At 41.3% G+C, this 26,389-nt stretch overlaps 2 protein-coding genes across 2 annotated transcripts in view; one reads left to right on the top strand and one right to left on the bottom strand.

Annotated features, from left to right (window-relative positions):
- MINDY2 (MINDY lysine 48 deubiquitinase 2) overlaps positions 1–4,338 on the bottom strand; it is a 35,571-nt gene extending 31,233 nt beyond the window's left edge. Inside the window, 1 exon segment of the mRNA XM_042803754.1 lies at positions 3,398–4,338. Within this exon segment, the coding sequence (XP_042659688.1) occupies positions 3,398–4,072 (675 nt within the window). The 5' untranslated portion in view covers positions 4,073–4,338.
- Positions 4,339–6,030: 1,692 nt separating this feature from the next.
- Positions 6,031–26,389, top strand: part of ADAM10 (ADAM metallopeptidase domain 10) — a 52,165-nt gene continuing 31,806 nt past the window's right edge. Inside the window, 2 exon segments of the mRNA XM_042803753.1 lie at positions 6,031–6,397; positions 17,973–18,123. Coding sequence (XP_042659687.1) covers positions 6,343–6,397; positions 17,973–18,123 — 206 coding nt within the window. The 5' untranslated portion in view covers positions 6,031–6,342.

Genomic DNA, 26,389 nt, shown 5'->3' with positions numbered 1-26,389 from the left:
GTTTTCTTTTTACTTAGAAGAACATTTCTGCAACACCTCTGTAAGCAGAACTCCTTGGCCCTATCTCCTAAAGGCTAAGCTACCAGTTAAGCTTCTACAGGCAGTCTGCAGAAACACTTCAGAAGAAAAGCAATTTCATAATTGTAACTCTCAAAAGTACAGCTTCTACAATCTGCCACCTCAAAGTTGTATGTTCAGACTCCTTTGAAAGTAGTGGATGAAAGAGAGATAGCAGTTTTATCACAAGATAGTTCCAAGACCTGTTACTAATGAAAAGGAATTTGAATAGTCCCAATGGGTATTATTTCAGAATTAAGGAAAAAAAAAAAAAAACCAAAAAACAAAAAAAAAAAAAAAAAAAAAAAAAAAAAAAAAAAACACAAAACCAAAACACCAAGCATTGCCAAAACAGTACCTCACAGATGAGAATATACAGATGCAACACTCTAAAAGAATCAATTATATTTACGTAGCCTTTATACTTGTATCCCTAAATAAAGATCTTAACTCTAATATCAAAAATACCTGCAAAAGACATAATAAAAACTGAATAATGACTAGGAACAGAGAGGAATCTTGCTCTGTTTATGAACAAGATCTTCATAACCACTAGGGAGAAGTACTTTGAGTACACGGCACACTTATCTAAAGTACAGTACATCTTAAGTCGTCTTGTTATTGCAATCCTTTAGGCAAATTAACAAACTACCTATAGTCTCCCTTTACTCGGTGAGGGCTATCTCAAAAAAACTGTTTTGGATAAGGGCAACTGGGACATACAAACAGAAGGTCACAAAACTGTTAATAGTGTGGGGGTAAGAAGCCTGCACTTTAGGGAGCCAAAATACTTGAAAAGGTGAGTTTTTAATATGTTGAAATGTTAACGTGAGGTTTTAGGTATTTCCCAGTTATTACTAAGCAGTAAATAAAGATTTTGGTTCTGAGCAAATTGATCATGTGTCACTTGTCACAAGCAATTATGTCAATTCAACTTTCACCACTGCATAAGCACAGCTAACAGACAGTATTGGATCTCAAGGTTATCACTCACATTCTGGAATAATGGAAGCATGTAATTGGCCATGCAACTTGAAAACTAATATGGTAATGATTGTTTCTCAACTTTGAGCACTCGTATGTATTCTCTGAAGTTATTTGCAACCATATCTACCTAGAGGATGACCAAAACTCAACCTTGTAAGCACAGAGTTCTGAGAAGGAAAGTTGGTGGCTGGTAGAGGGAAGAGTGTCCAAAGCTTAACTGTTTACCTTCTTATTCTCTGTTGTGATTTTATTTCCCCTACTCACTCCATTTTTTTTTTTCCCCCCCATCACACAGCTTCTTTTCACCTAACACTTCCTATCGTATTGTCACTCTACTTTCACTTATTTTCAACTCCTGGCCTGCTTCCTTGTTCCCAAATTATAATTACCCAACTGAATCTACTGTTCATCTTGGTTCAGAAGTGAGAAGAATGTGAATATCCATATGCAGCCTTGGTATGTAGCTACCTTACTGTCAGTGATGTAGAGATGAGCTGACAGTAAGCCTGACACTCTAAAAACGCAAATGTGGTTCTTGACTATAATCTGAGGAAAAGAAAGACTAATTTGGAGAGCCACCAATTATGAGAATCAATTGTAAGCACAGATAATATACAACCAGCTAACAGAAAGACTCTCAAGCATATTAATAAAGTCATGTGATGGCTGTTTCACCAATTTAGCCGTCTGTCTGCAACTCATGTAAATTCTGCTGAGGTTTTACATAAACTGACAGAATTATAGAAAACCCTTCCTGTAATCCTAGCAGTAAGAAATAGTAGGGCACTCCCAAGAGGCATTTTGATTTTCATCTATTTATAAAATTGGATATCACAGTAATTCTCACTAATGTATTATTTGATCAAAGCAGAATATCAGTTAAAATTCTGTATGGAGGACAGCAGAAGACAGCAATCATATTTAAGGAGGCAAAGGAACAAAAACTCCAAAAACTTAAATGCAGACAACCAGAAGAGTGCTGTCCTGTTTATATGCTTTCACTAAACGAAAGTTTAAAAAGGAAAATCCTGTAACTAGACTTTTCTTTTAAAACGCCACCACAGAGAATGATAAGGAGTGATAAGTTCCTCCAAGGCCTTCCACTCACCCCTAGATGTTAAAGAAGGGGCGTAGAAATCAAGTGTTAAATACTGAAGTCTAAGACAACCTCTCTATGACAGAACCTACATAAGGCAATACCTTAAAGTCACACACAACTTCCCTGCACTGCCTTCACCGATGACTAAATACTTACATCACTGTACCCACAGCTTTCTTCCTGAGGCATGAGCTACTCTGCTCAGGAAAACGTACAGAAACTATAACTCAAACAAAATCTTTAATCTTCTGGAAAGTTACCTTCCTCTAAACAAACTTCTTTTTACAATATTATTTCCACTTCAACATTTTCCTATGTCACTTGTTACACCTGTGAACAACTTTCTACTTTTCCAATACCAAATTTCTTCCCCTTGAACATAAAAACTATTCTCATAAAGCCTTTCTATTCTACAACTCCATTCTAGCAGCTCACCAATCTTTTGGGGTTGAATTGCCAACATTTCTTGAGAAGTACCCCCTCCTTCTTGTTTTGCAATGCACACAACCTCACAGCTCTTCTCCAACAGATATTCCTTTCACATATATGTTAATAACTACATTATGCCTTACATTTTAATTGCTTAAAAGTGAAAACGAATTCTTTAAGACTACAAGAAGTCTGTATCCATGATGGCTATTAGAGCACAAGAACTTCCATATCTCAAATCTGTACTTGAACATGGCTCAATTTACTCACTGATTTAAATACAATCTGTACTGCATAACTGTACGTATATATACCATTTATTCAGGTGACTACTTGTACAAACCTGTATTTTGTACAGTACTGCATACGCTTCATTAAACAAAACTAACCTATTTTCCGAAAATACCACCTATGCTTTCAGTGCTATAAATAGTAATGTTTACTTACTAGAAACCTGTACACCTCTGCAAACCATACGTATATCGCTCAGTTTAGTAAAGCATCATCTAGATTTTCGTTTCTACTTCAAGGCGACAACAAAGCGAGTCTATATATGACAACAGCACCGAAGTGGCAACAGACTTCAAGCCATTATTTATTTTCCAAGTTCTCTACACGAGATACGCGCTTAAGAGCAGAGGCAAGTCTACGTCCTCATCAGCCCGAACTCCCCAGTGGTGCATTAACGTGGTTTTGGCCCAGGTGCCCCCTGAACGCTTCCAGGGCCGCGCGAACGGCCCCGTTGGCCCCGCGGATGCCGGTGCCGCCCGGCGCGGCGCACCCCCGCCATGGCGGCGGCGGCAGGCGCCCCGCCGCGCCCCGTACCTTCCAAGCCAGGAGCAGCACGTTCATGATGGCCAGCAACGGGCAGGGGCCGTTCTCGTTCTGGGTGATGACGGGCGTGTTCTCCTCCTTCCAGCGGACCCACTTGATGTGGTAGACCGACTGGCCCGGGAAGCGCTCCTTGGACGCGGAGAGAAGCTGGGAGCCCGCCGCAGGCCTATCCCCTTCAGGCTCCGGAGCCGTGTCCCCCGAGGAGGCCCCCGCCACCACCGCCTCCTCGGCGTCACTGTTGAGCTCGGAGCTGCTCGGGCAGCAGGAGTGCAGGTTGGAGAAGGACTCCAGCGAGTCCAAGCTCCGGGACTCCTCCCCCGGGGGGCTGGGAGCCCCGCTGCTCCCGGAGCCGGCCCCCGCGGGACTGCTCTCCGAGACAGGCGCCTCTCCGGGGCTCTCCGGCGCCACCAGCCCCGCGCCGGCCGCCGCCAGCGGGCTGCCCTCCGCGGCCCGCGAGGGAGACGCCGTCCGAGGGGCCGTGGCGGGAGCGGGGGCCGGCTGAGGGGAAGGGCTGCGCCGCCCGCCGCCCTCCTCAGCCGCCGCGGGCCCATCCTTGCAGCCGCCCTCACCCGCCGCCGCCTCTTCCAGCAGGAGCGGGCTGGCAGCGCCCCCGCCGCCCCTCTTCAGCGAGCCCGGAGGCGGCGGGGGCTGCGCCAGGCTCTCCATACCGGGCCCGCCGGCCGCCCGGTTCCTTCGCTGTCTATTGGCACCGCAGCGGCTGATCCTTCGCCAACAGCGCCCAAGACGCCATAACAGAAGCGACGGCTCCGCCCCGCCAGGGACGTGTGGGCGGGAGAGGGAAGCAGCCGCGGGTCACAGTGGGGCCCGGGGCGGGGGGGGGCCGGTGGGGCGGAGCGGGGGAACCCGCCGGCGGGGCGGGAGCGCGGAGACGGCAGCGGGGGCGCCGGCGGTTGGGGAAGGGCAGAAACCTGGAGGGGGGAGGGGGGGGGAGAGGAGGGAAGTACGCGTGCCTGCGGGCCCCGTGAGGGGCGCGGGGAGCGCGCGAACCCGGAAGGGGCGGCACGAGGCGCGGCGGGGCAAGGCCGCGGCCGCGTCCCGGGGCCCGCTCGAAGCGGCTGCCGGCCGCCGCAGGGCGCCCCGCGGAAGCGGCGCAGGGGCCGGAGTGTGGGGGGCGCGGGACCAGTCCCCTCCCTTGGGCTGGGCAAGGCAGGGCAGGGCAGCCCCCACCCCACTGCTGGCGGCCGGCGCCGAGGGCAGGCAGAAGGCAGGGCCCAGCGGCGGCCAGCCCCGCCAGCTTTGCAGGCAGGTGGCGGGGCCGCGCCTGCGCGGAAGGGCGGGAAGGCAGGGGCGGCAGCAGCGCCGCGCCCCGCCGGCGCTGAGGTAAAGTGCGGCGGAGGGGGGCCTGGAGAGTTACGAGGAGTTTCCCTTCCCACGAGCGAGTTCAGCTTCTCTAAATGTTTTCAGTGCTTTTTCTTGGGGTTTGTTAAATATAGTTATAGAAAATGATTGTGGTGAATGTAATAGATAATTTAAGAAGTAATACAGTTGTATTACTCAGACTTCACCTTACTGAACCGATTTCCTTCTCTCCCTATAGAAACCTTCAGTTTTTAATAGCAAATTTTGAATACAGCTTTTGGAAGATAAGAATTTATCTTTTATGTTCTCAGCAACTCTCTTATCTGAGCTTTCTGTAAACAGTTGCATCCACGTCAGCAGCTTTAGCTGGAGTACATTCATTGTTAATTATACTTTCTACATACGTGTTTGTGTAACAACTGTTCTCAGCTGTAACTCTTAGAGGGGAAGATTTTTTTTTTGTGAAAGGGCACTAGAAATGGAAAAGCACAAATAAAAAGGGGTTGACAGCAAATTAAGAAACTTGTCAAAAACTATCATATAAAAAAATAAATCTGAGTTCTCACAGTTGAATGTAAGAATTAGCGTATTGACAAACAAGAAGTGAAACGTTTTGCCTGAATGGCTTACGCTTTTATATTCATTGGAGGATTTTCTTTTACACTTGAATCATGAAGCTGTTCAAGGCAATCTCAAAATGAAGAAATCCCTCCTCAGTGGAGACAACCACGAGGCTCCACAACGCGTAGAGCATCAAGAGGAATGGGTGACCTAAAATAAAGCTCGAGGAGTAAGTAAATTAGTTTCTGTAAGCAAAAACGTGTATTTGGTAAAAAGATAAAGGAAACCAGCTGATGTATTTACAAGTTTCACATGACCTCATTGTGGTAAAGAGCCCTAAGGCTATTTACACAGAGGGTCAAAGGAGCTGGGGGGAAGCCTGCCTGACAAGTACCTGGAAAGTTTATGCACCAGCTCGTTCTTTCCCTCTTGAGGACGTAAATCCTTCTCTCACCCACTTAAATACCGGAGCCGCTCCCCGGGCAGCCCTAGAGCGGCGGCAGGCGCGGCCCCGGCCTCCCTCTGCCGTGAGGCCGCCAGCTCCGGGAAAAACCCTGCTCCCGGAGACGGCCCGTGGCGGTGCTCCCGCTGTGCCTCGGGCGGGGCCCGCGCTGATTTGCCGCCGATAAACCACGACTCTGGCCCCGCAGCGGCAGCCGCCGGGAAGGCGCCGAGGCGGCCGCAGCCCCCGCCCAACGGGCGGGCGGGGACCTCTCCGCCGGTGGGCCCCGCCCCCTACGCGCCGCGCGAATGGGGCGGCTCACGCGTTCTGGCCGTGCCCCGCGGCCCCGCCCCGCCTGTGGCGTCGCGAGGGCGGGGGCGGGCGGCCGGAGGAAGTCGTGGCGCGGGGACCGGAGCGGAGCGAAGCGCTGCTGGGCGGGGGGCGCCGGGGCTGAGCCGCCGATCCCGGCCTGATCCGCCGGCGGCTGAGCGGCCCTCCCGGAGCGGCGGGGGACAAAGCGGAGGGAGGCGCGGAGCTCGCCCCTCCCCATCCCGGTGCCGACTGGGGCGGATGTGCTGTGGGTAGGCGGTGGCGGGGCCTGGGCCCGGTGAAGATGGATCTGGCGGGGACGATAATCCTGCTGTGCTCCTGTGCAGCGAGCGCCGGAGGTGAGGAGCGTCCGGGCCCGCCCGGCCTGGCGGGGCCCTGGCTCGGGGCTGCCGGCCTCCCTGCCTCTCTCCTCCCTCCCTCCCTTCGTCCCTCCCCCCTTCCCGCGGCTCGGGGCTGGAGGCGGCGGGCCCCGCTCCCCGGGGCGCCGCGCCTCAGCGCCCCGGCGGCAGGCCCCGGCTGGGCCGCCGGCCGGGGCTCTCCTTGCCGTTGCCCACTGCCGGGCACGGTCCGCACACCGTCCTGCCTCGGCCCTCTACCCCCACCGCCTGGGGCTGGCCCGGCGCCCCCCACCCTTTTCCCGGGACTTTCTTCCGCCGAGGACCGAGTCAGGTCTTCGCTTCTCCTTTCTTCGTCGGCCCCTCTCCCTTCTCCCAGGCGCTCGGCTCTGCCTTCCCCTGCCCGACTCCCTGTTCTCGGCTCCGCTTCGGTCCCTCGGGACTTTCCTTACGGTCCCAGCAGCTGCTTCCCGGTTACCGTCCTCCGGCCCGTCCCTTGTCCGTCGCGGCGAGGCGCGGAGAGGAGGCGGCGGAGCCCGGCAGCTGCGCGGCCGCGGCGGGGCTGGCCGCGCAGGTGTCCCGCTGCCCGCGGAGTGGGGCGCGCCCCCAAACCTCGCCTTCCCCGCGGCCGCTTCCCTGTCCCTGAAACCAGGAAGCACGGGCGAACGAAAAGTTCTTGTTAAGTAAATAAAAGATGAGCCCGGGCTTTTCCTGAAGTGTGACATTAGCTTCAAGGAGGGTCTCCTCTCCCAGGCCAGGGACGAGAATGCTTTTCTGTGTGAGGGACGTGTAACTTTGTAACATCTCCCATTGCCAGTTGTCCTTCAGCATGAGGAAACTGCGAGGGTAGTTTCTTGATGTGTCTGGTAATGTTTAATTGGTCAAGTCATGGTAGGGAAATAGTTTCAGATTTTTAAGAGAGTAGCCATTGGGAAAGGTGGACTTCTGAGGGTGTTTCAGCAGGAGGATGGGTGTTACAGCTGATAAGGATTTACTTCCTCTGTTTCCTTTGGCACGTCTCCTATTTATCAGAGCTCTGCATATGTGTACGTACATCAGTATGTAGATTTGTGAACAAAGAATCTAGCCCTAAATCCTGGTCTCTTGCATGTTCTCAAAAAGTAACATCAAAGTATGTGAAAACTTAAGTAGGTTGTTCTTGTGGCTAAGCTGTGTGATAAAAAGCAAGCTGATTTGCATGATCAGAAGTCAACCCGTTACTTATATGATTAGAAGTGGTATATACAAAAGACTTTGCTGGTGACTTTTCCTTCATAAATTCTTGTAAACTATCAAGATATTTCAGACTTCATTATTGGTGTGCTTTTCAAGGCCTCTTTGTTTCCTGAACTAAACAGTACTGGCAGAGAAATAGCTCAAAGGGATTCATTAACCAGTTGCGAGGGTTGTTTCCACTGTTTAATTCTAGGCAGACAAATATGCCTTAAAGTTAAAATTACAGTAAGCACGTAAAGTACAGTCCTCTGGATATATAGAAACAAGTTCATGAAGTGTATTTTATTTTAGGAATTCATGTACATTTTTTTCTTTGCAAGAAGAATGGATACCTTCAACATTTCTGGCACTAAGAAGCACACCTCCCTAGCAGGTAATAGAAGCATGTGTCTTGGTGCTTAGCAGTACAGGTAAATCTTTTAAAAAAATGAATAATGGTGGGTAGAAATGTAGAAATTATGTCCAATACACGCCTCCAAAATATCCCATTAAACTTTTTTGGTAAAAACCTTAACATAATTATGAAGGGTTTATCATAACTATATTGAAATAAAATTACTTTTTAATATTAGGTTTTTTTTTTCTTTTAACTGATCACATTTCTAGAGTTTCTTAAGTACTCTAAATGTTTTTATTTACTGGAAAACAAGAGTTCTTCATTTGCGTGCTTTTCTTCTAGGCAGGCATTAACATCTGTGAAAAAAGGCAAGTTCATGATGCTTAATGAAGTTATTGTGAGAGCACTGGAAACAACTGAAAAAAACCAATAATTTACCCATGTTTTGTTTGTGTACCAGTGCGTCTTGTGTTCATTAATTTTACACAGATCTTAAAGCTAAGTTATCCTTATCTGTAAACTTCTCTAGCTTTAAGCCATATAGGTATTAAATAGTAATAATTTTGAAAATTCTATTAATCTGCACTTAAAAAAATGCTTTTCTTTTATATTGAGTCTACAGTTGGAATATTTTTACAGGATACCGGAGTTTGAACTTTTCTTTTGGAATTATGCAAGGCTTTATGTATGTATACTGTACTTATATTCTATTGTAATAGTCTTTAGGCACTTTAGATAGAAAGATATATTATAAATTAACAGAACCCATTGTAACTTTAGTTCACAGTTAAGTATGAATCACAAAATCAAAGTTCTAAAACATTAGGGTACAACAGAACTTAGATGGTTTATTTGAGGAAAAAGATTAGTGAAATCTCTTGGGTTTGAAAAATTTATTTTCTTTTGTAGTTTATATTGTTCTTAGAATTAGGTAAAAGGAACGCAATCAAAAGGAAACACTAGCGTTGCTGCACTAATGAAGTATATCGCACTGTCTATATCATGCTGGTCTATAACTGTATGGTTCATGGCCAAAACAGACCAGTTATTGGTAATTTGGTCTGATGGGCCCTGAAACACATGCTTGATCAGGCTTTGGTATTATATCACTTTTAGGGCTCTCTTAGAAGTTTTTCTTTCTTTACTACCACTGAATATGTTTGACCTCCATAAAACAAGTGGTTCAGTAGGTCAGTTTCAATAGCGTGAGAAGGAAGAGCCACACCAACTTTTTTTGTTTAGTAATTGGGGAAAAGTAGAATTTATTTCAGGTGGGTACTATATACTAGAAGGTAAGATATATGTGCCTTGAATTTTAAGAGTTCCTTAAAAAAGCTGTAAATCTTAGCTTTTTCCCCAATACCCTTGGAATTGCTTGGCTTAAAGGATCTATTCACTGGCTGGTGCTCTGAATAATATTAACATGTATAAAGTAGTACTTAGTTTGGGCAGTATTATTTGCAGCTTTGTTGCATGTGATGAAGATGCATGCAGGTATATTAAACAGTACTTAAATATCCATATATAATGATGCTCTTTTAGGAGTAGGAATAACCAATAGAACTTCCCCTAGCTGAGGGTCATTTAAAAAAATAAATAAAGGAAAAGGGAATAGAAAATAATGAGACCCCAGAAACCTTGGCTTTAACAAGAGTGATCGTGCTTTGGCTAGGCTGATGGAAATCTGAATGCCATTGCAAATCTATGATAAATTGTTTGTTTTCACTGGTAAAACACAGTCTTCTGTATTGCTAGGGCTACTGAGTTGTGTCTGTGTCCCATGCTGCTGGTTATTGAACTACCTATTTCCCAGTGAGCATGGGAGAAATTCTGTTTTTTTCTGGACACATGGGGGAGTTGTGGGAAGGCATTTATGAGCTATCAGCATCTGAATGATTTAGTTTGCATTCTTGCTATAAATTGAGAAGAATGCTAGCCTTCATTAATATAGCACTCAGCCTCCAGCTTTTAGCTGGGGTTTAAAATAAGAACATTATGAATTTTATATGACTGGATGAGACAGTGTCTGGTAAGGGCAGCTGTCAGGTGATTGTTTCAGAGATGTCCATGGTAATTAAAAGTAAATAAAATCAGGTGTTTAGATGAGTTTGAAATACCATTGCTCAAAAGCCTAAAACAGAAGTTTGTTTCTGCTTTTAAAAATGTTATGAAAGTTCAGTTAAGCAGTATGGCAGAGCCACTGTAATGAGTTACTGCTGTCTGGTGGTCCTGCCCTGGCCGTGCATTCCCACCTCTCCTTCACTGCCTCTTATGTGTGATGGCATGAGGAGCCAATTCAGCCTGCTAATTTACCAACATAAATGAATCATTTCTTGCCAGAGATGTAACTTCCATTGGTTTAATGTGCAGACCCAAGCCCAGTGTGGAGGAAGAGCTGGGAATTGCATGGGGTGAGGAGGAAGAAGGTTTAAAAAAAAAAAAAAAAAAAAAAAAAAGGCAGGCATATGTCTATTGCTTACACTGGTGGTGCTGTACTGTCTAACTGTGCCCTAAATGTGAGTTTTCAGTGAAGGGAAATGATTCTGACTTGGGATTTTTGGTTACATGTTTTTCTTTTACCAAAAACTAAAAGTGTGTTTTTCAGCTCAACTGGTTTAGTGCCAGCACAATGGAAGAATAGAAATTGAGTGGATGAAAAAGGGCAGCAGGACCTGCCCTTCGGCTGGCAGTTATGAAACTACAGCCTGAATAAACTCTTCAGTGAGATTTAAGTCAGGAGGTATATGGTAGTATTACTGGCTTTCAGTATACTTAAGCACAGAAGCACTAAATCTGAATGCTATGTACAATCTTTAATGTCCCATGTAAAGGGAATGTTTTTTAAGATAAATAAACTCTACATTGAAAACAGCTTGAAGTAGTACATCTTGCTTTGATTGTCTTAATTAAAGTGGTAATAATAATTCTCTTAAAGATACTTATCATATGCCGGCATTTCAGATCTGCAAATCAGTGATGACACTTGCAGTAAAAAGAGTTGTCTGGTAAGTTAGCTTGGCTGCTGAACAATCTCTGATACATCTATCAAGTCAAATTCTGTGCTTTTTTTTTTTTTTTCCCATTAACAAACCTGAGTTGTATTTGAACTCCTTGCCGTTGTCATGGAAGTCTTAAAATCTGAGAGGTTTAATATAAATTTAATCTTTTAGAGCAGTGCATGCTTGATTTATCCTCCTATGGAAAGTTAAGTGTTGTCAACTTTTACCACGATATATATAAACTTAACATGTTTATGTTTACATTGCTAAAATTTCAGTACTGTTTATTACCAGTCTTTTTCATGTACATGAAGGTAGCTTCTATAAGGATTTTCTCCATAATCTTCCCAGATACTGAGGTTAGTGTGACTAGCCTGTAGATCTCCAGGTTCTCCTTGAAGATGGAGATGACATTTGTCTTCCAGTTGTCAGGACCTCCCCCACCCATCACCGTAACATTACAAAAAGGTGATAGCCTTGAAATGGCATTATCCAGGTCCCTTAGTACGTTTGGATGCATCCCATCTGATGCCATGGACTTCTGTATAACCAATTGTCTTAAGTGTTCCCTGGCTCACTTCCTCTGGTTCCGGTACTGCTTCACTCCTGCAGATTGGAAAGGTTTTGTCAGGGGAGGGGGGAAGCCTTCGTAGTCATCTTTTGCAAAATAACTGTGATGAATGAACTGAACAGCAAATCATTTAGCATAGAGCACCAAACAGTTTTTATATGTAGCTGCTTAAGGTGTGCCAGGAGTCTTATAGTTAAAAAATCCCATGGGTGATCTGTTTTACCCTTTGCATAATCTTAGAAGGTGAGAATGTTTGCCTCAGACTCACTACCTGGTCAGTGGGATTTGTGTCTGTTCAGCATGACAACTGTAGGTACTTCTTTTAAAACTATAGGGATGCCTAAGAGCTGTAGACCTTCATGCACAAAAATCTTTCACAGGGACTGTCACCTTGACACATTTGCCTAAATGCTCTAATTCTGTTTAAAGTCCTTCCTTGTATTTAGTTCTAAACCCATGAGAATAAAGCTTCATTCCTGGAGGGTTTTTGTTATAGGAAATGCCACATCTTGTTTAGCAAGTCTTTAGAAGACTATCCTGTCAGGTTCAAAAGCCCTCCTGTTGTCACTCTGGGATATTTGTAGCCTAAACGGTTCCTGTCTGCTAGCTTAGTGTCTAGATGAAGTATAACATTGCCTTATTCCACTAGGTTGTCTGGAAAGGCATCATACTGTCTTTGATGTTTGGTTGATGGCAACATGATGCATGAAATTTGTAGAGCAGTTCCCTTAAACTAGATGCTCATGGTTCAGTGTTCCATACTTCAGGCTTCCTGATTGTATTCATAATTGAAAAGATCTTTGTCTTGCAGTCTATTAAAAAAAATAGTTTTAAAATTACAACAAAATGACAGTAGTTTGTCACAGAGGTTGAGGTTAGTGTGTGTGCTGTTGTAACAATTTCTTGGGGTGCACTACTCTCAGATTCTGTGGTAGACTTTTTCGATGCAGAATCTTCTAATTACAAAAACTGGACCTAGCAGTTGTACCTGCCTCATGTACTTCACTGAAGTCCTCTTTCCAGTTTGACAAACTTTTGCCACGGGATCATGTAAATTCCTGTGTTACAAAGGTTGAGTTAGTTATTAAGCTACCTTTGTGAAGAAGATAATCACTTTTGATATGTAGATGGTTTTATTAGAAGGAGATTGTATATCAGTTGCAGATTTATAATGCTATAGCAATGTTAACATTATATGTGCTTCTGGAAGTGAAAGTAAAAGTTCATTTTGAAGCCTTGATTTCAACCCTGTCTGAAGAGAAAACCAATGAAATACCATATACTCTAGGTGATCTGCAGCTGCTTTGGTTTAGCAAGAGGAGAGCAGCAGGAGTGTTGGTGTTAAGTGTTCAGTATGAGAGTACTTAAAACATAAGGAGTCTTTTAGGTTTTGGAGAAAGGAAAAAGAAATAGCATTGTTTCCGTGTGTGATCACAGAAAGTGTATACGTTTTGTTTAAGAAAAGGGGATTTTACTTAAAACCCTATCTGCTTTTGCATAGCAGAGAACAGTTATAAGGCTGTTTAATGTCTATAGTCTCTTACTGTCTTGCCACAGTAGTTAGCACTTAGACGCTATTCTTTGTGACTCAGTTGAGTGCAGTCGCTCAGCTTTCCACAGGGTTGAGACCTGGTTCAGGTGCAGTGTGCTATTGGGTTTTAAGCATGGGTAAATTCTCATGCTTGAAACTTTTTTTTTTCTAGGTTCCTGAAGCTGTTCAGATAGTACCTTGCAATAATGAGTAAAGAAATGCTCGATAACAATTTAAGGAATGCATTATTAGAAACCTCCTATCACAGAAAAGTTAAACATGATTCAAATTGTTAAGTAGCTTTGGGATTATGGAGCACAGAAGTTTACATGTTCAGCAGCATACTAATTCCTTAGTTTTGATAAAGTTTTTCAAGTGAGTTATTAGTATCATATTCTAGATTTAGGTTAATTTTAAAATTAAAACTTCAGCTAAGTTTTAGTTTATAGCAGTTAATTTTGAAGCTTGTTTTCTTTAATGTTGACATTTTTGGGTCATATATCTGAAATTGGAAATCATGTACGTGTAGTCAGGCTAATGTATATTGTGCATCAGTTTGATATAACAGGTAGACTCATGCTAATCTTGGTTTAATATATAGAAGTTCTTGGGCCATAGGAGGTGTTTCTGCTTCATTTTGTGGGATTATATTGGAAGTGATTAGAGAAACATCAGACAGGGACAACATCCTTCATCCTCCAAATTCCTCATGCTGGCTACTGAAACTTTGGATTCATCCTATGTCTTATTTGAATTAGAATTCATGTAGACTTGCTTAAGTTGCACATTTTATAAATGTTTAAGACACCTAAGAGGCTTCTGGAAAGTTGAATGAGTATTTTGAGAGTGAGTGAGAGGAAATGAGAATCAAGGACTGTATCTGCAGTCAGTGATGAAGAGTCAACATTTGCAGAAGCCTACAGTAGTGTGAGAAAATTTGAATGCGGTTTATCTGCAGTGTATCATTACTTGAATTTTAAAAAGATATAGTGGTACCATCTTGTGCACATTGCTGCTAAATGCAAGCCATGCATTTGGAAGTATTAATTTACTCAATCGTCTCTTGTGTTGCTCATTGAGCTTATTGGAGATCAGACATTCTAATTCCTTGAAAAGAAACAGAGGCACTGAGAAATCTGTGGTATTAATTTAAAGAAGACCTTATGACAATAAACACAGGAAAAGGTAAATTTCTATTTCACTTACAAAAATTGTATTCTTAGTATGATAACGGATTTTTTTTTCGTAGTGAAAATGTAACACTGCTGAGGCAAAGCTTTGGGATACACTTGTCTCATTGGGCCTTCCTGGACCTTGTTGGTATAGATACTTGAAGAAAAACATTTGTTGTGGTTTAACCCCAGCTGGCAACTAAGCACCACACAGCTGCTTGCTCACTCCTCCTCCAGTGGGTTGGGGAAGAGAATCTGAAGGCTAAAAGTAGAAAAACTCATGGGTTGAGATAAAAACAGCTTACTAGGTAAAGCAAAAGCCACGCGCATAAGCAAAGTAAAACAAGGAATTCGTTCACCCCTTCCCATGGGCAGGCAGGTGCTTAGCCATCTCCAGGACAGCCGGGCTCCATCACACTTAATGGTGACTTGAGAAGACAAATGCCATCACCCCAAGCATCCCCCCCTTCCACCTCCTTCCCCAGCTTTACGTGCTGATCGTGCCGGCACCATGGTCTGGAACATCCCTTGGGCCAGTGGGGGTCAGCTGTCCCGGCTGTGTCCCCTCCCAGCCTCCTGTGCACCCCCAGCCCACTCGCTGGTGGGGAGGGCTGAGATGCAGAAAAGGCCTTGACTCTGTGTAAGCACTGCTGGGCACTAACTAAACATTCCTGTGTTATCAACACTGTTTCCAGCACAAATCCAAAACATAGCCCCATACTAGCTACTGTGAAGAAAAATAACTCTACCCCAACCAAAACTAGAAAAATATTGCATGAAATGTCAGAGAATTTTCACGTTTTAGTTGGTCTGAGATGAAACTGATTATGAGAGATCCTGGTTTTTCTTGCAGAATTAAGACTTCTGGAGAAAATTGGATATTTTACTTTATATTTGATCTCTCAAATGCTGCACTTTGTTATTTCTTCAGGAAAAAAAAAAATTATGATAGCCCAAGTGAAGTTATTGAAAAATCAAGCAGAAACTGAATAATTTGTTCCCTTCCTTGAGGAGGTCCTTGACAAAGGAGGGCTTCGAAGCTAGGTGTGGAGCCAGGAACAATGGGACAAACGCATACACAAAAGTAAGAGCAACATACAGTGAAAAAAGTAACAGAAGATGAAAAATGTTTATACATCCTTGAAGCAGAAACTGATGCGTAATGTTATACCATTGACTGTGCTTGCACAACCTTCAGAATGTAGTAGTAAGTACTATGAAATGCAGTTTCTGTGATATGAAAACAAATCTTACTCTTCATGAGGTAATCTTTGAAGATTACTGGTTCAACCTGGAACTGGAAAACCAGCAGCTTGCATGTTTTATATTGTCGTTTCCTATTCTCAATGTGGACAAGATTGTGTTTGTATACCACAGCTTTCAATAGGCAGCTCAGGTTTTATGTCAGGTCTATCTCCTCATAAATGAAGTGGTTGACAGTTGAATTTCTGTGTCATTTTTGTGAAAGATGATGTGTTACAGCTGGTAAAAATGATGATATATTTACTGCTCTCAGTTTGTATCATCACACTGCATCTCAGCAAACTAAAAAGGACCAACTGGTTTCAATAAAAAACATACAGTTCACTGAAACACCTCCTAAAGCTTTGAAATATGCTTTATCAAAAAGATTGTGTAGGGAAGAACTTGTATAGTATTTTTTACTAAACATTGGCAGTGCTGAAACATTTCTTCTACAAATACATTTGGCAATATATTGCTGTCACAGGCTGCTTAAAAGAAAACTTTACTTTTTGCATAATAACACTGTGTAAGATATGATGCTTACCTTTTAGTGATTTGATATGCAAAGTAGTTTCTGTAATAGTTTATTTGTTCTTCAGAAATGCTTGCTTCTATGGAGTTACGAGAGAAAATGATTGTATGTTTGTTGCGTACAGTGTATAGGAAAACACTGCAAGGCTTTGTTTCAGAGTGAATGTTTTCATGTTAGCTACTCATAAGTTATATATCAAGACATGCGTTTACGCCTCTGAGTTTTGAAACATTATACATCACTTAATGTCTTTAATTCTTTGCTGCCTTTAATGTTTAGTACATCAAGAATCATGACATTATGTGGGTCATATATAACCTGGCTTTGAAACCAGAACCACTGAAATTATCTCAGTCTTGACTGTAGATTCTAGATATAGGCATCTAAATTAATTATCTATGATTGGATATTTTAAATAGAAACTGTTTAAAAACTAGTTTTCACTGTGTATTGAAAGCATACTATGTACACTACCTCCATTGCACAGACACACTGGTTTGCTCTACAAGTTGTGTTTTGCTTTGTTTTTTCTATTTCTTCACATTATTTTCTACTGTTGGAACATCTGTCTCTTGGTCTCTGGTTTACTGAATCACTTTGTCTTAATTATTCCTTCCACAACATCTGTGTTTACTTTTGGCAGGTAGATGAAATATTTTTCATGTATAGTATTGTAGTGCTGGTGTTTGATATCAAAGTGTGGTAAGACTTGTGAAGAGTATCAGTGTTGAATGTATAGAGGCAGGGGATGGAGACCTTGGTGGTGGTCAGGATGTGAGAATACACTTCTCGTGAAATATGTGCTGTGCTGTTAATTTATTGTGCATACATTTCAATGATTTCTTAGTATATATTAACTAATAAGAGGGTGAATCCTTGCTGGAAACTGTGTACTTATTCAGAAGAAGTGACCAAACGAGGAAGTAATCAAAAGCCTGTAATGCATATAGTGGCTCCTTGTCTGGAGGAAAATAATGCTATGTTAACTTCTTTACGGTTTTGGTTCTTACAGTTACTGGCCTGTAGGCTGTTCAGTAGGCAAAAGTACATCTTGTCAGTATATATGGCAGGTGTCTGGGCAGCACAAGGAGTTTTGTAGCCTGTTACTGACCTACTAATGCTAACTTTGGAGTGAAAAATACTGTGTTATAATAAAATGTCTAGTGTAAATACAGAGCTGATATGGTGGTCCTTTCTTTGAATATTGTAGATCTATGAAGAGCTCTCAAACACTAGTGCCGCTGATCAGTTCTGCATGTCCCTTCCTCCATTAGGATGGGAGGACCAAAATCTTTCCTCGTTTTCTGTCATGCACTCTTAATGTGATTCAGAAATACTACCTTAGAAGGAGGTGTCCAAAATGGACTAAACTGAATCTGTCTTTGAACATCTTTAATAAAAGCTTTTCCATGGGATGCAGAATGTTCTGTTGCTAGGTGGCATGATTTGTTCTTAATTTTCTGGATATTTGTAATGTGGAATATAAACATTCTGAGCAGATACTTCAGTGTCATGAGTGCAGAGTGAAACTAGAAGTGCAGTTCTTCTAGGGAATCAGAAGAAAGAAGTTCACCTGTTGCACTTACTGAGTTTGGATCAGAAATGCCTTTCTGAAACATCTCTCAAGCATTCTTGTCTACAATGATGTAGTTTGCATTGTGCAGTAGTTTTGAACTAAATGAACTATAGTCATCTTGATTGCAATTGAAGTGCAAGATGCCGTGCAAGGTCCACCTAGCGCACTCTTTACTGTAAGCGTGCATCAGTCTGTGGGACCAGTGTAGAATGAATCTGAAGTGTACAAGGGAGAAAAAAGAAAGCTAAAATGCATTTTATGTGGAAGTTGCGTCCTCATCAGCAACTGTTTCGTACCACAGATCTGCCTTACCTGGTAGTGTGATCGTAACCTTAGTAATTTCTCAGATATGCTAAACCTTACATTTTTCTCTTTTCAGGCCAGTATGGAAATCCTCTAAATAAGTACATTAGACATTATGAAGGATTGTCTTACGATGTGGATTTGTTACACCAAAAACACCAGCGTGCCAAAAGAGCAGTGTCGCATGAAGAACAGTTCTTGCGCCTGGATTTTCATGCTCATGGAAGGTTAGTGATCTTTTTAAAGGTATTTGTTTTAGGTATTTTATTCACATATGTGTTTTAATTATAGTGAAATGTAAAAGTGAAATAGTCATCAAACTAATGTTAGCTTGAATACACTAAAATGCAGTACTTAGAGTTTCTGTGAAGTATTTACTCTGATGTCCGGTGCAAGTGAAATAGTTGCTTGTAATCACTCATTCAAACTTCTGGTTGTAACTAGTAATGCACTTTGAAGTTTAAGCAGTGGAATCATACTGGAAACAAAATGTTAGTTGTTTGAGTTTATAATGCAGATTTGGCATATTTTTCTGCAAAAATTATGCCAAACTGCCTGAGGAGATTTAGTTGAGAAAAAAGTAAATTTCAGGTTGCATTTGAAGCTAAGAAATAAGCCAAAAAAAGTGTTTTGTTTCATATGTAAGGGTGTCATCTGTTTTCTGTGCTATTGTGGAATTTAGTAATTATTTGACACGGGGAAAACATAGTTGCTGTTACAAGATTTGCTTTGCCTTGCATTTAACATGTGATTGTAAGATCCAGTACAGAAGTTAGATATTCAGTGTGAACAACTGAAGTATAATTTGTAGGTTTCACTTAAGATCTCTTTGTACTTAGAATTGCATGCTTTTTATATAACTGAGGAGAAACTGGAAGAAAGTTTAAAATATTTATGTCTGTATCTTTGTTTCTTTGACTCGCTCCTTTGCAACACTACTGCCTTAATATAATTTAGGAATATGTAATGGCCTTGCTTTTTTAATTATTTCAGTTACAGTTTAAGTAATTAAAACTTGACAAATAATTGCTAGCCATATGTAGAAATTCAAGAAGCTTGACAGAGCAAAGGTAAAACCAGGTCTTCTGAATCTGTGTTTGGAATATTTTTTTATGAGTAAGTGTTCTGCTTCTGTGCCAGCTTGTAATTTCTTCAGGGAATTAAGTGTTGCGGCTGGAGGTGTGTGGCGTAATGGCTGAACTTCAGTGCATGCTCCCAAAAGGTTAGCATTAGGGTTGTATTTGTAACTGCTGTATGACTGCAACCCAAATCCTGAATTTGAAGTCCTGTCCTTAAAACCACATTTATGGGTATGATTTTCAGTCCAGGGAAGTTTATTATTTGAAGGAGAGTCATATTGCTGCTGTCGCTTCACAGACAATCTCTAGTCTTTACTGTTAAATTGTTCTGCTAAACAAGACTGCAAAGTAGAATGTTTCAGTGGCTTCTCATAATGTAAACCTCTCTAATTTTAAATTAAATCTACAGCAAGGTTGCAAGACAGTGAAGTTTAGTTTCAGTCTAATGCTGCCACTCTTAAGCTGCATGCTCATGGTTAATTTAGGTTTACCAGTGTGGACTACTGCAGAGAGGAACAAGCCTGACCGCATTCCCAGCATCATCTTTAGACTAGCACTAGTAGTCTTAAACCCATGTAAGGAATAGGATCTGGGAACTAATCCAGCTGAAAAGTATTTGGCAAAAAAAATAATTAGTATGATTTGAAGAGGTGATGGAGGGAGGATAAGACCATTCTGTCTGGGAGCAGTCCACATTTCAGTCCACTTGAGCATGTTGATCTTCTCATTGGTAAATATCCGATAATACTCTTTTCTAAAATAGAGCTGTTAGCTCAGCTTGTGCATTGTATCTGTGTTAAAGTAGGCTGAAAGTCCTTATTGTATAAAAATTTTAACTGTACCTACAATAACGAGGTCTAAAAAAGATTTAATCTCCGAATTCATGGATCTTAGTCACACTAGACTTTATAAAGATTTTGATAACAGCTACTATTACTCATGAAGAAAAGTGTTGGTGTTTATATATGGAATTGATTCTAAATCCCTGAGCTCCGAGGCACAAATCCATCATTAATTGAGAAGGCTGAATGGAAACTTACCATAAGGTCAAACCAGTCCGTAATTTAGGATTTTGGTAGTTTCCTGTGACACATCTAAAACTTCTTGCCAAGGAAAGGGTAGTTGACAGGCTATAAATTTAGTCCACAAATTCCTGTTAATTGGTCTGAGTGTGTTCTTACAAAATATTTTCATTTGTCTTTAAATATGGATTAGGAAGGGTCAAGTGAATTGTGTTTTGCTTTATACAGTTTATTTAGTAGCTTTGAAGGTGTGTAGCAGTTTGAAGAACTGTATAAATAGGATTGCCTCTTTGAAGTTACAGTTAGATTATTGTGGATAACTAAGTGATGTCTGCCATCACTGAAAATGACAACATTAAAATCTTTCTATCAGATATTCTAATTACTTTGTGCTAAGGTAGGAAATAAAGCTTTTCCAAAATGCTTAAACCATTTAGGTTTAGCCCATGGACTCTTAAAGTGCGGTTTTATTTAAATACAGGTGATGAAACTTAAAGGCAGTCAGTCAGCATGACATTTGAGATTCTGACAATTTAAACCTGATTTTCTGAATTATGCCAAATGGTTAGTTAAGACTTTGTCCAGGTGTAGTGGTTTATTGGCATACAGCTGTCCAACTTGCATATTCTTAATTTAATAAAGATACTAAACAGCTGCTCCTTAGGAGTACTGAAATCATAATCTTCTGGTTTGAGTTGGCTTCTGATTAAATGGCTGTCTTCTGTAGCCAGGAAACAATGGAAAAGCTGTGCTAATATTTACTGCCATTCACTGCTGGAAACAGCAACTGAAGCTAGCTGGACCACAACAGTTTTTGTGCTGTATCTCTGGCACCAGTTTGAACTTTAAACTTAATCTTTACATTTGTGCCAGAGGAAGCACCTGTTGGTCAGATGGCATGTCAAGATTGGAGAGTGATTTGACTTGTTATTTTTCAGCCAGATTAATTTGTTGTTCAATTCAGTATAGAAGGAGGAAGAAAGGGTGCAGAAATAAGCAGAAGTCGTGAGAGGGAAGATGCAATACTACCCTTTTCAGTGGTCATGCTGACATATGCCAGATCAGCATTCCTCAAACACAGAGTTTCATTGTCCAGAAAACAGCTGGCAGCTAGAAGTATTTTGATTGTGTAAGTAGTATCTGTTCTTTTTGGTAGACTGTTTGGATTTAAGAACTGTGTTTTATAGTACCTTTTTGATGAAAAATGTAAAAATAAAAAATTTAAACATTATATATTTATACCAAGTTAAAGTAACCACTTAACCATGGGCTATAATAACACTGTAATAATGAAATAGATACTATAACGATGAAATTAAACCCAAAGCTACCTTTCTTCACACCAGACTCAGTAGTTCTACAAATGGGTGTATAGCATGTCATCACTGAGAAACCCTGCCTTATTTAGCTTTCATCTGAAAGTTAAATGCTACACGATCTACTGTTAAGAACATAAATTTTGCAAAACTTTTGCTGTTGGGTAATCCAAAATACAGCTTCTTATGGCAGACATAATAAAACTAAGTTGTGGAAACCTATTAATTCTTTTGAATCGTAAACTATGTAGTTTAGATGAGTTGAAATTATTGCTTCACCAGTGGTGCAAAATGTGCTTATTTCCAAAATGTTTCAAATTGGAAGGAATAGGAAGTTTTAAAACAGTCCTGGTTATGTATTATAGCTCTTCTACCCGCTTGAGTGTTTTAGTGTGAGTTTATTTAAGGTGCCCTTTTGAGTCCAGGGAAGGATAATGAATGCACAGTTTTAATATTAGCTTTTGAACAGTAGCTTTTTAACCTACCATACAACCCCTTCCTCCACCCCCCCACCCCCCCCAAAAAAATAAACAAAATAAAACTAAAACAAAACAACTTTCCACAAAAAATATACTTGGAATGATTCATAGAAGAGCAATACCTTTGGCACCAGCTTGAGATGCAGTGGAGGAATTTAATATGGCATAACTTTCTTTTGTGTGTCAAGGTATGTCAGTAGTTTTGAAAATTAAGTTGGGACATCACTAAAAGTGACATTACATTTTATATCCAGTTTTGACTTAGCCACAAAATGTATACTTGCGTTTGTTCATTTACTGAGCACAACCCTTCCCATACAGAGAAGTTGGAAAGATGTTGTCTTCACTTTTTCAGTATAAACATTTGCAATATTTCAATTGTAGAATATCTTAAACTGAATTCCTAACAAATCCAGAATGTCAGAAATATGCTGGATACTTCATAGTGATTTCATTTTGAGGACAGAGCTTGAACGACTTGCCTGATGTGATATTCTCTGAACTATGTCTTTTTACCTAATGACAAAACTCTGAATTCCTGAGACCCAGATGCATTCAGAAGAATAAAGGAACTACATCTATGTAGTGTTGATATGTACTGCCAGTCAACCTATTTAATGCATTCCTAATAACTTATGCTTTCTAATCTTTTTTCTTAAATTGTTCTGTTAATCACCCATCCACACCTACTTCCAGTCTTTTTCCTGGATTAGCCGATGACTCTTGATTGGGAAAGTTGCCTACACAACTTGAGCGAACAGCTGAATTTTCAACTGGTACTTGAGCATGTTTTGAGCTCAGAGGGCAACTGAGCACCATGCAGCTGCTCACTCTCCCCTTGCCCTCCCAGTGCTGGAAAGGAGAAAATAAAGCAAAAGGCTCAGGGATTGAGATAAGGACAGGGAGAGATGACTCACCCATTATGGTCATGGGCAAAAACCAGACTGCTTAGAGGAAGAAAAAAGGAACATAAATTTAATTCAGACATTAACAACAACATTTAAGAGACAGAATAGGATACTGAGAAGCATTAGCACATTTTAAACACCTTCCCCCCACCCTCCATTCTTCCTGGGCTCAGCTTTGCTCCCGATATCTGTACCTCCTCCCCACAGCGGCACAGAGGATGAGGGGGTGCAGTTAGTCCTGCTGCTCCTTCCTCCTCTGGGTCGGGAGGTGACTCCTCTCATTATTCCCTTGTTCCAGTGTGGTTCCCCTCACATGGGAGACAGTCTTCCACAAACTTTCTCCAACGTGTCCTTCCCATAGGCTGCAGCATTTCCTTAGTTACTCCGGTGTGGGTCACCCCTGCATGCTGCGGTCCTCCCAGCATTGAACTACAGTAGTGGGGGCTTTTTCTTCCCACAGAGTCCTGGCCTTCTTCAGACGCAGTCACCTGAGATGGTGTGGGGTCCTCCACCATGACTGATTGGCTCAGCCTTGGCCAGAGGCAGGTCTGACTTGGAGCGGAAGGAGCTTCGAGAAGCTTCTTACAGGGGCCACCTCTGTAGCCCCCTCCTCTGCTGCCAAAAACTCTGCCACTCACACAAACCCAGCACAACGTAACACCTGCTTATTACTAAGTTAAAAGATACATTGAGAACTTTTCAGATGTTTTGCAATTTAGCTACAGTTTTCCTTAGCTTTTTACCTAAAAATTAATTTAAAAGAAAAAAAGAACTGTAAGTTGTTCAAACATTTTGTTGGAATATATTGCCTGTGTGTGATCCTTACAATAGGAAAACTGTTACTGGAAATGCTTGCAGCATCACTTCTTCGTAAGCCATTCAAATAAAAAGACCTTTCATATGGTTATGCTTGTGAATATTAAAGCATTTACTTGTTGATTATTGTTAGGTTTTTCTGTAAAACCTGAGATAGTTTAAAAATATGGGCTTCAGTAATAAAAAAGCTTCTCCATGTTTTAATTTGGGCTTACACATCATGGCTGCTAAATCTAGATTCTTTTAGACCAACATATTCAGAACTTAAAAACTAGTTCAATATAGTGTTAAAATAATATAAATATTAGATGATTATGTCAGTTGCTGCAACTGGAATAACCTATTCTTCAGCCTCTAACACCTTATACAGTTCACCTGGACTCAAAAGTACTTACTTTCTTTTGTTCTCCAAAATGTAAGGGACTATATATCATATTTTCAGATCAGTCTGCATAAGTGCTTGTAGAGGTTTGCACTATGATAGTCAGAAACTTGAATGCCTTCTAATTAATAATGAAACACAACCTTTGCTTTCACTGCCTTAAAAATCCATGATACTGGTCATTTGTAGTGATCCATGGTGACCATTAGACCTTTTCCTTCTCTTGTTTTCTTATTCACTGGAATGTTCTTGCTTACCCTCCTGCGTTACAAGGACATACCTCCATGTATCCACAAGAGCGTGCATTCATCCTATGTAACTTCAGAACTACAACAGGTGGATTTTGGAGGGGAGGGAATTGAGAATAATCTTATCCTATCATTCTTGGGTTTGTATGGGAAAGGAAGGAGGGAGAAGAATTTATGTCTTCATGATTCTCTATAAAAAGGCTAAATAGTATGCATATGCCTAATGTGGCAAGTCCAGTGGGTACCAAGGTTTGGTCATTACTACTTCAAATAACTTGACATGTAAAGTGCCTGTCAGAGCTTTCAAAAGTGACACTGGGTGTCAGGAGTCAGGAAGATGCTGTAAGGCAAGCTTCCACTTGAGGTTGTTTTGCCTGATTATGTCAAAGTGCTAAGGGTAGTGTGTGATCAATAAACAGCTGGAAAAAAAACTGTATCAGTCTCAGTACTGCTACTAGTAGGGTACTGCATATAACCTGGGTTTTTCCTGTAGTTAATGAGCAAAGTTTCTATAACGTCCTTATTATTAAAAAAATACTGTGTAAAGCTATCATATGTTTCAGAGTGAACATGTGATTCAGCTGTTAGGCAAAAATGCTTTAACTATTACCCAGTTTGGAATAAAGTTAAAAAATGTTTGCTGCTTAAATATTCTACAGCCTTTTACAGTGTTTTGCATTGAGCAGAGATGCTTTTAGAACAATGAGAGCTTGCATGTTGTGACATTGTGTGGCTTTGGGTCTTAATCTGTGCTCACTGCACCATTTGGCAAGGCACAGTTGTGAAGCAGTGTTTGATGATTGGCTTTAACATTGATTTTCTGTGCAAGTATCTTATTAATTATTTTGAACAGCTGTCAGTCATACATTAGTTGAGCTTTCTGGTACAGTCATGAATGGCAGGAATAGACCACAAAATTTCAGAGTTCTTAAGTATGAGAAGTTTTTTGTTCTTGGTTCTATAGTAATCTGTAATCCTTTGTATTGCCTTCATTATTCAGAGCTGTTATATGTTTGTGTTTAAATAAGATAGTTGTTGACTATATTTTATCAGGTTATGAAAAAGGAGGAGGCTGCCTGCACAGAAATTGTATGTGATATGTTGAATTTCAAAGGTAACATTCTGAACATGCAGCCATGCTGTCTGAGATGGACTGAAGTAACCAAGCGAGTTACTCTGGGATTAAAGAGGACTTTGTATTGTCACCTTCTGTTTTTTATTAAACACTATATATTTTTTTAATGGTATTTAATTTACTTTTAAGTACTTCTGTAATTGTGCATGCAACATAGTACTCAGTTCATAAAATGGCTTTGTCTTCTATGTTCTGTGAGTCTGTCAGAACATAAAGCAGATTCACTGTTACTGAATTAATCTGAAAAATTGTTGTGTCTGTTTCTTGGTTCCATGTGCACTTAAACATCCTCTTGAACAGACTAACTTCTTAAATAGGTTGTTTTAGTGGTCACAAAATAGGACTGACTGGTTGGCTTCTTGTGAGAGTTATGTGAATTATTTCCAGAAATTTTACTAAATGAAGGGGGTTACATTACACCTCATTTTAGGCTGTCATGAATTTTAAAATTAAAAAAAAAAAAACTCTCCTTATTTCTTACTGTAGTCTTTTCAACTTTATTCAGTGCTCTGTGACCATTCTTCAGTCATCCTCGATCTATTCCTGATCTATTGTACCTTTTAAGTTACATACCTTGACAAATAATTTGCCAGGCAAGAGACCCATGGATCCTGCCTCACTTGCCATTTTGTGTTAAAAAAAAAAAAAAAAAATACAACCAACAAACAAAACAAACCACCCTATTTGTGGGTAAAGCAATTTTATCTTTCAGAGAATTGGGAAGCAGGGACCTGAGTCCTTACTAATTTTTTAAATAAAATTAAGCTAAAAAATATTTTTGAGGCTGGATCTATGGGTTAAATGTCTTGCGTTTTATGAGTTTAAAAACAGTGAGCTGGAATATGTGTAGTAGCCCTAAGGAAAGAAGGCATTTAGTGTTTCACTCAGGTTTGTCTAGGGAACACCTGGTACAGTGGCATCAGACTGGTGAGACTGCCCAGCTGAGGAACAGGGTTTCCCAGCCATACCACTCAAATTGGTATTAATGCTTTAGAAATTTGCTCCTTGGCCAGCAAACTTCAGTAGTCATAGCTATGTTCTTAAAATGGAAAGCAGTAGATGTAAATCAAAGTACTTGAGCTATGTGCTCCATATTATCAGCTAGCAG

This window comes from Tyto alba, unplaced genomic scaffold (genome assembly GCF_018691265.1).
Source record: "Tyto alba isolate M040663 unplaced genomic scaffold, T.alba_DEE_v4.0 Super-Scaffold_41, whole genome shotgun sequence".
In the NCBI taxonomy this organism is placed as follows: Eukaryota; Metazoa; Chordata; class Aves; order Strigiformes; family Tytonidae; genus Tyto; species Tyto alba.
This window is presented reverse-complemented; position numbering and strand designations above follow the sequence as displayed.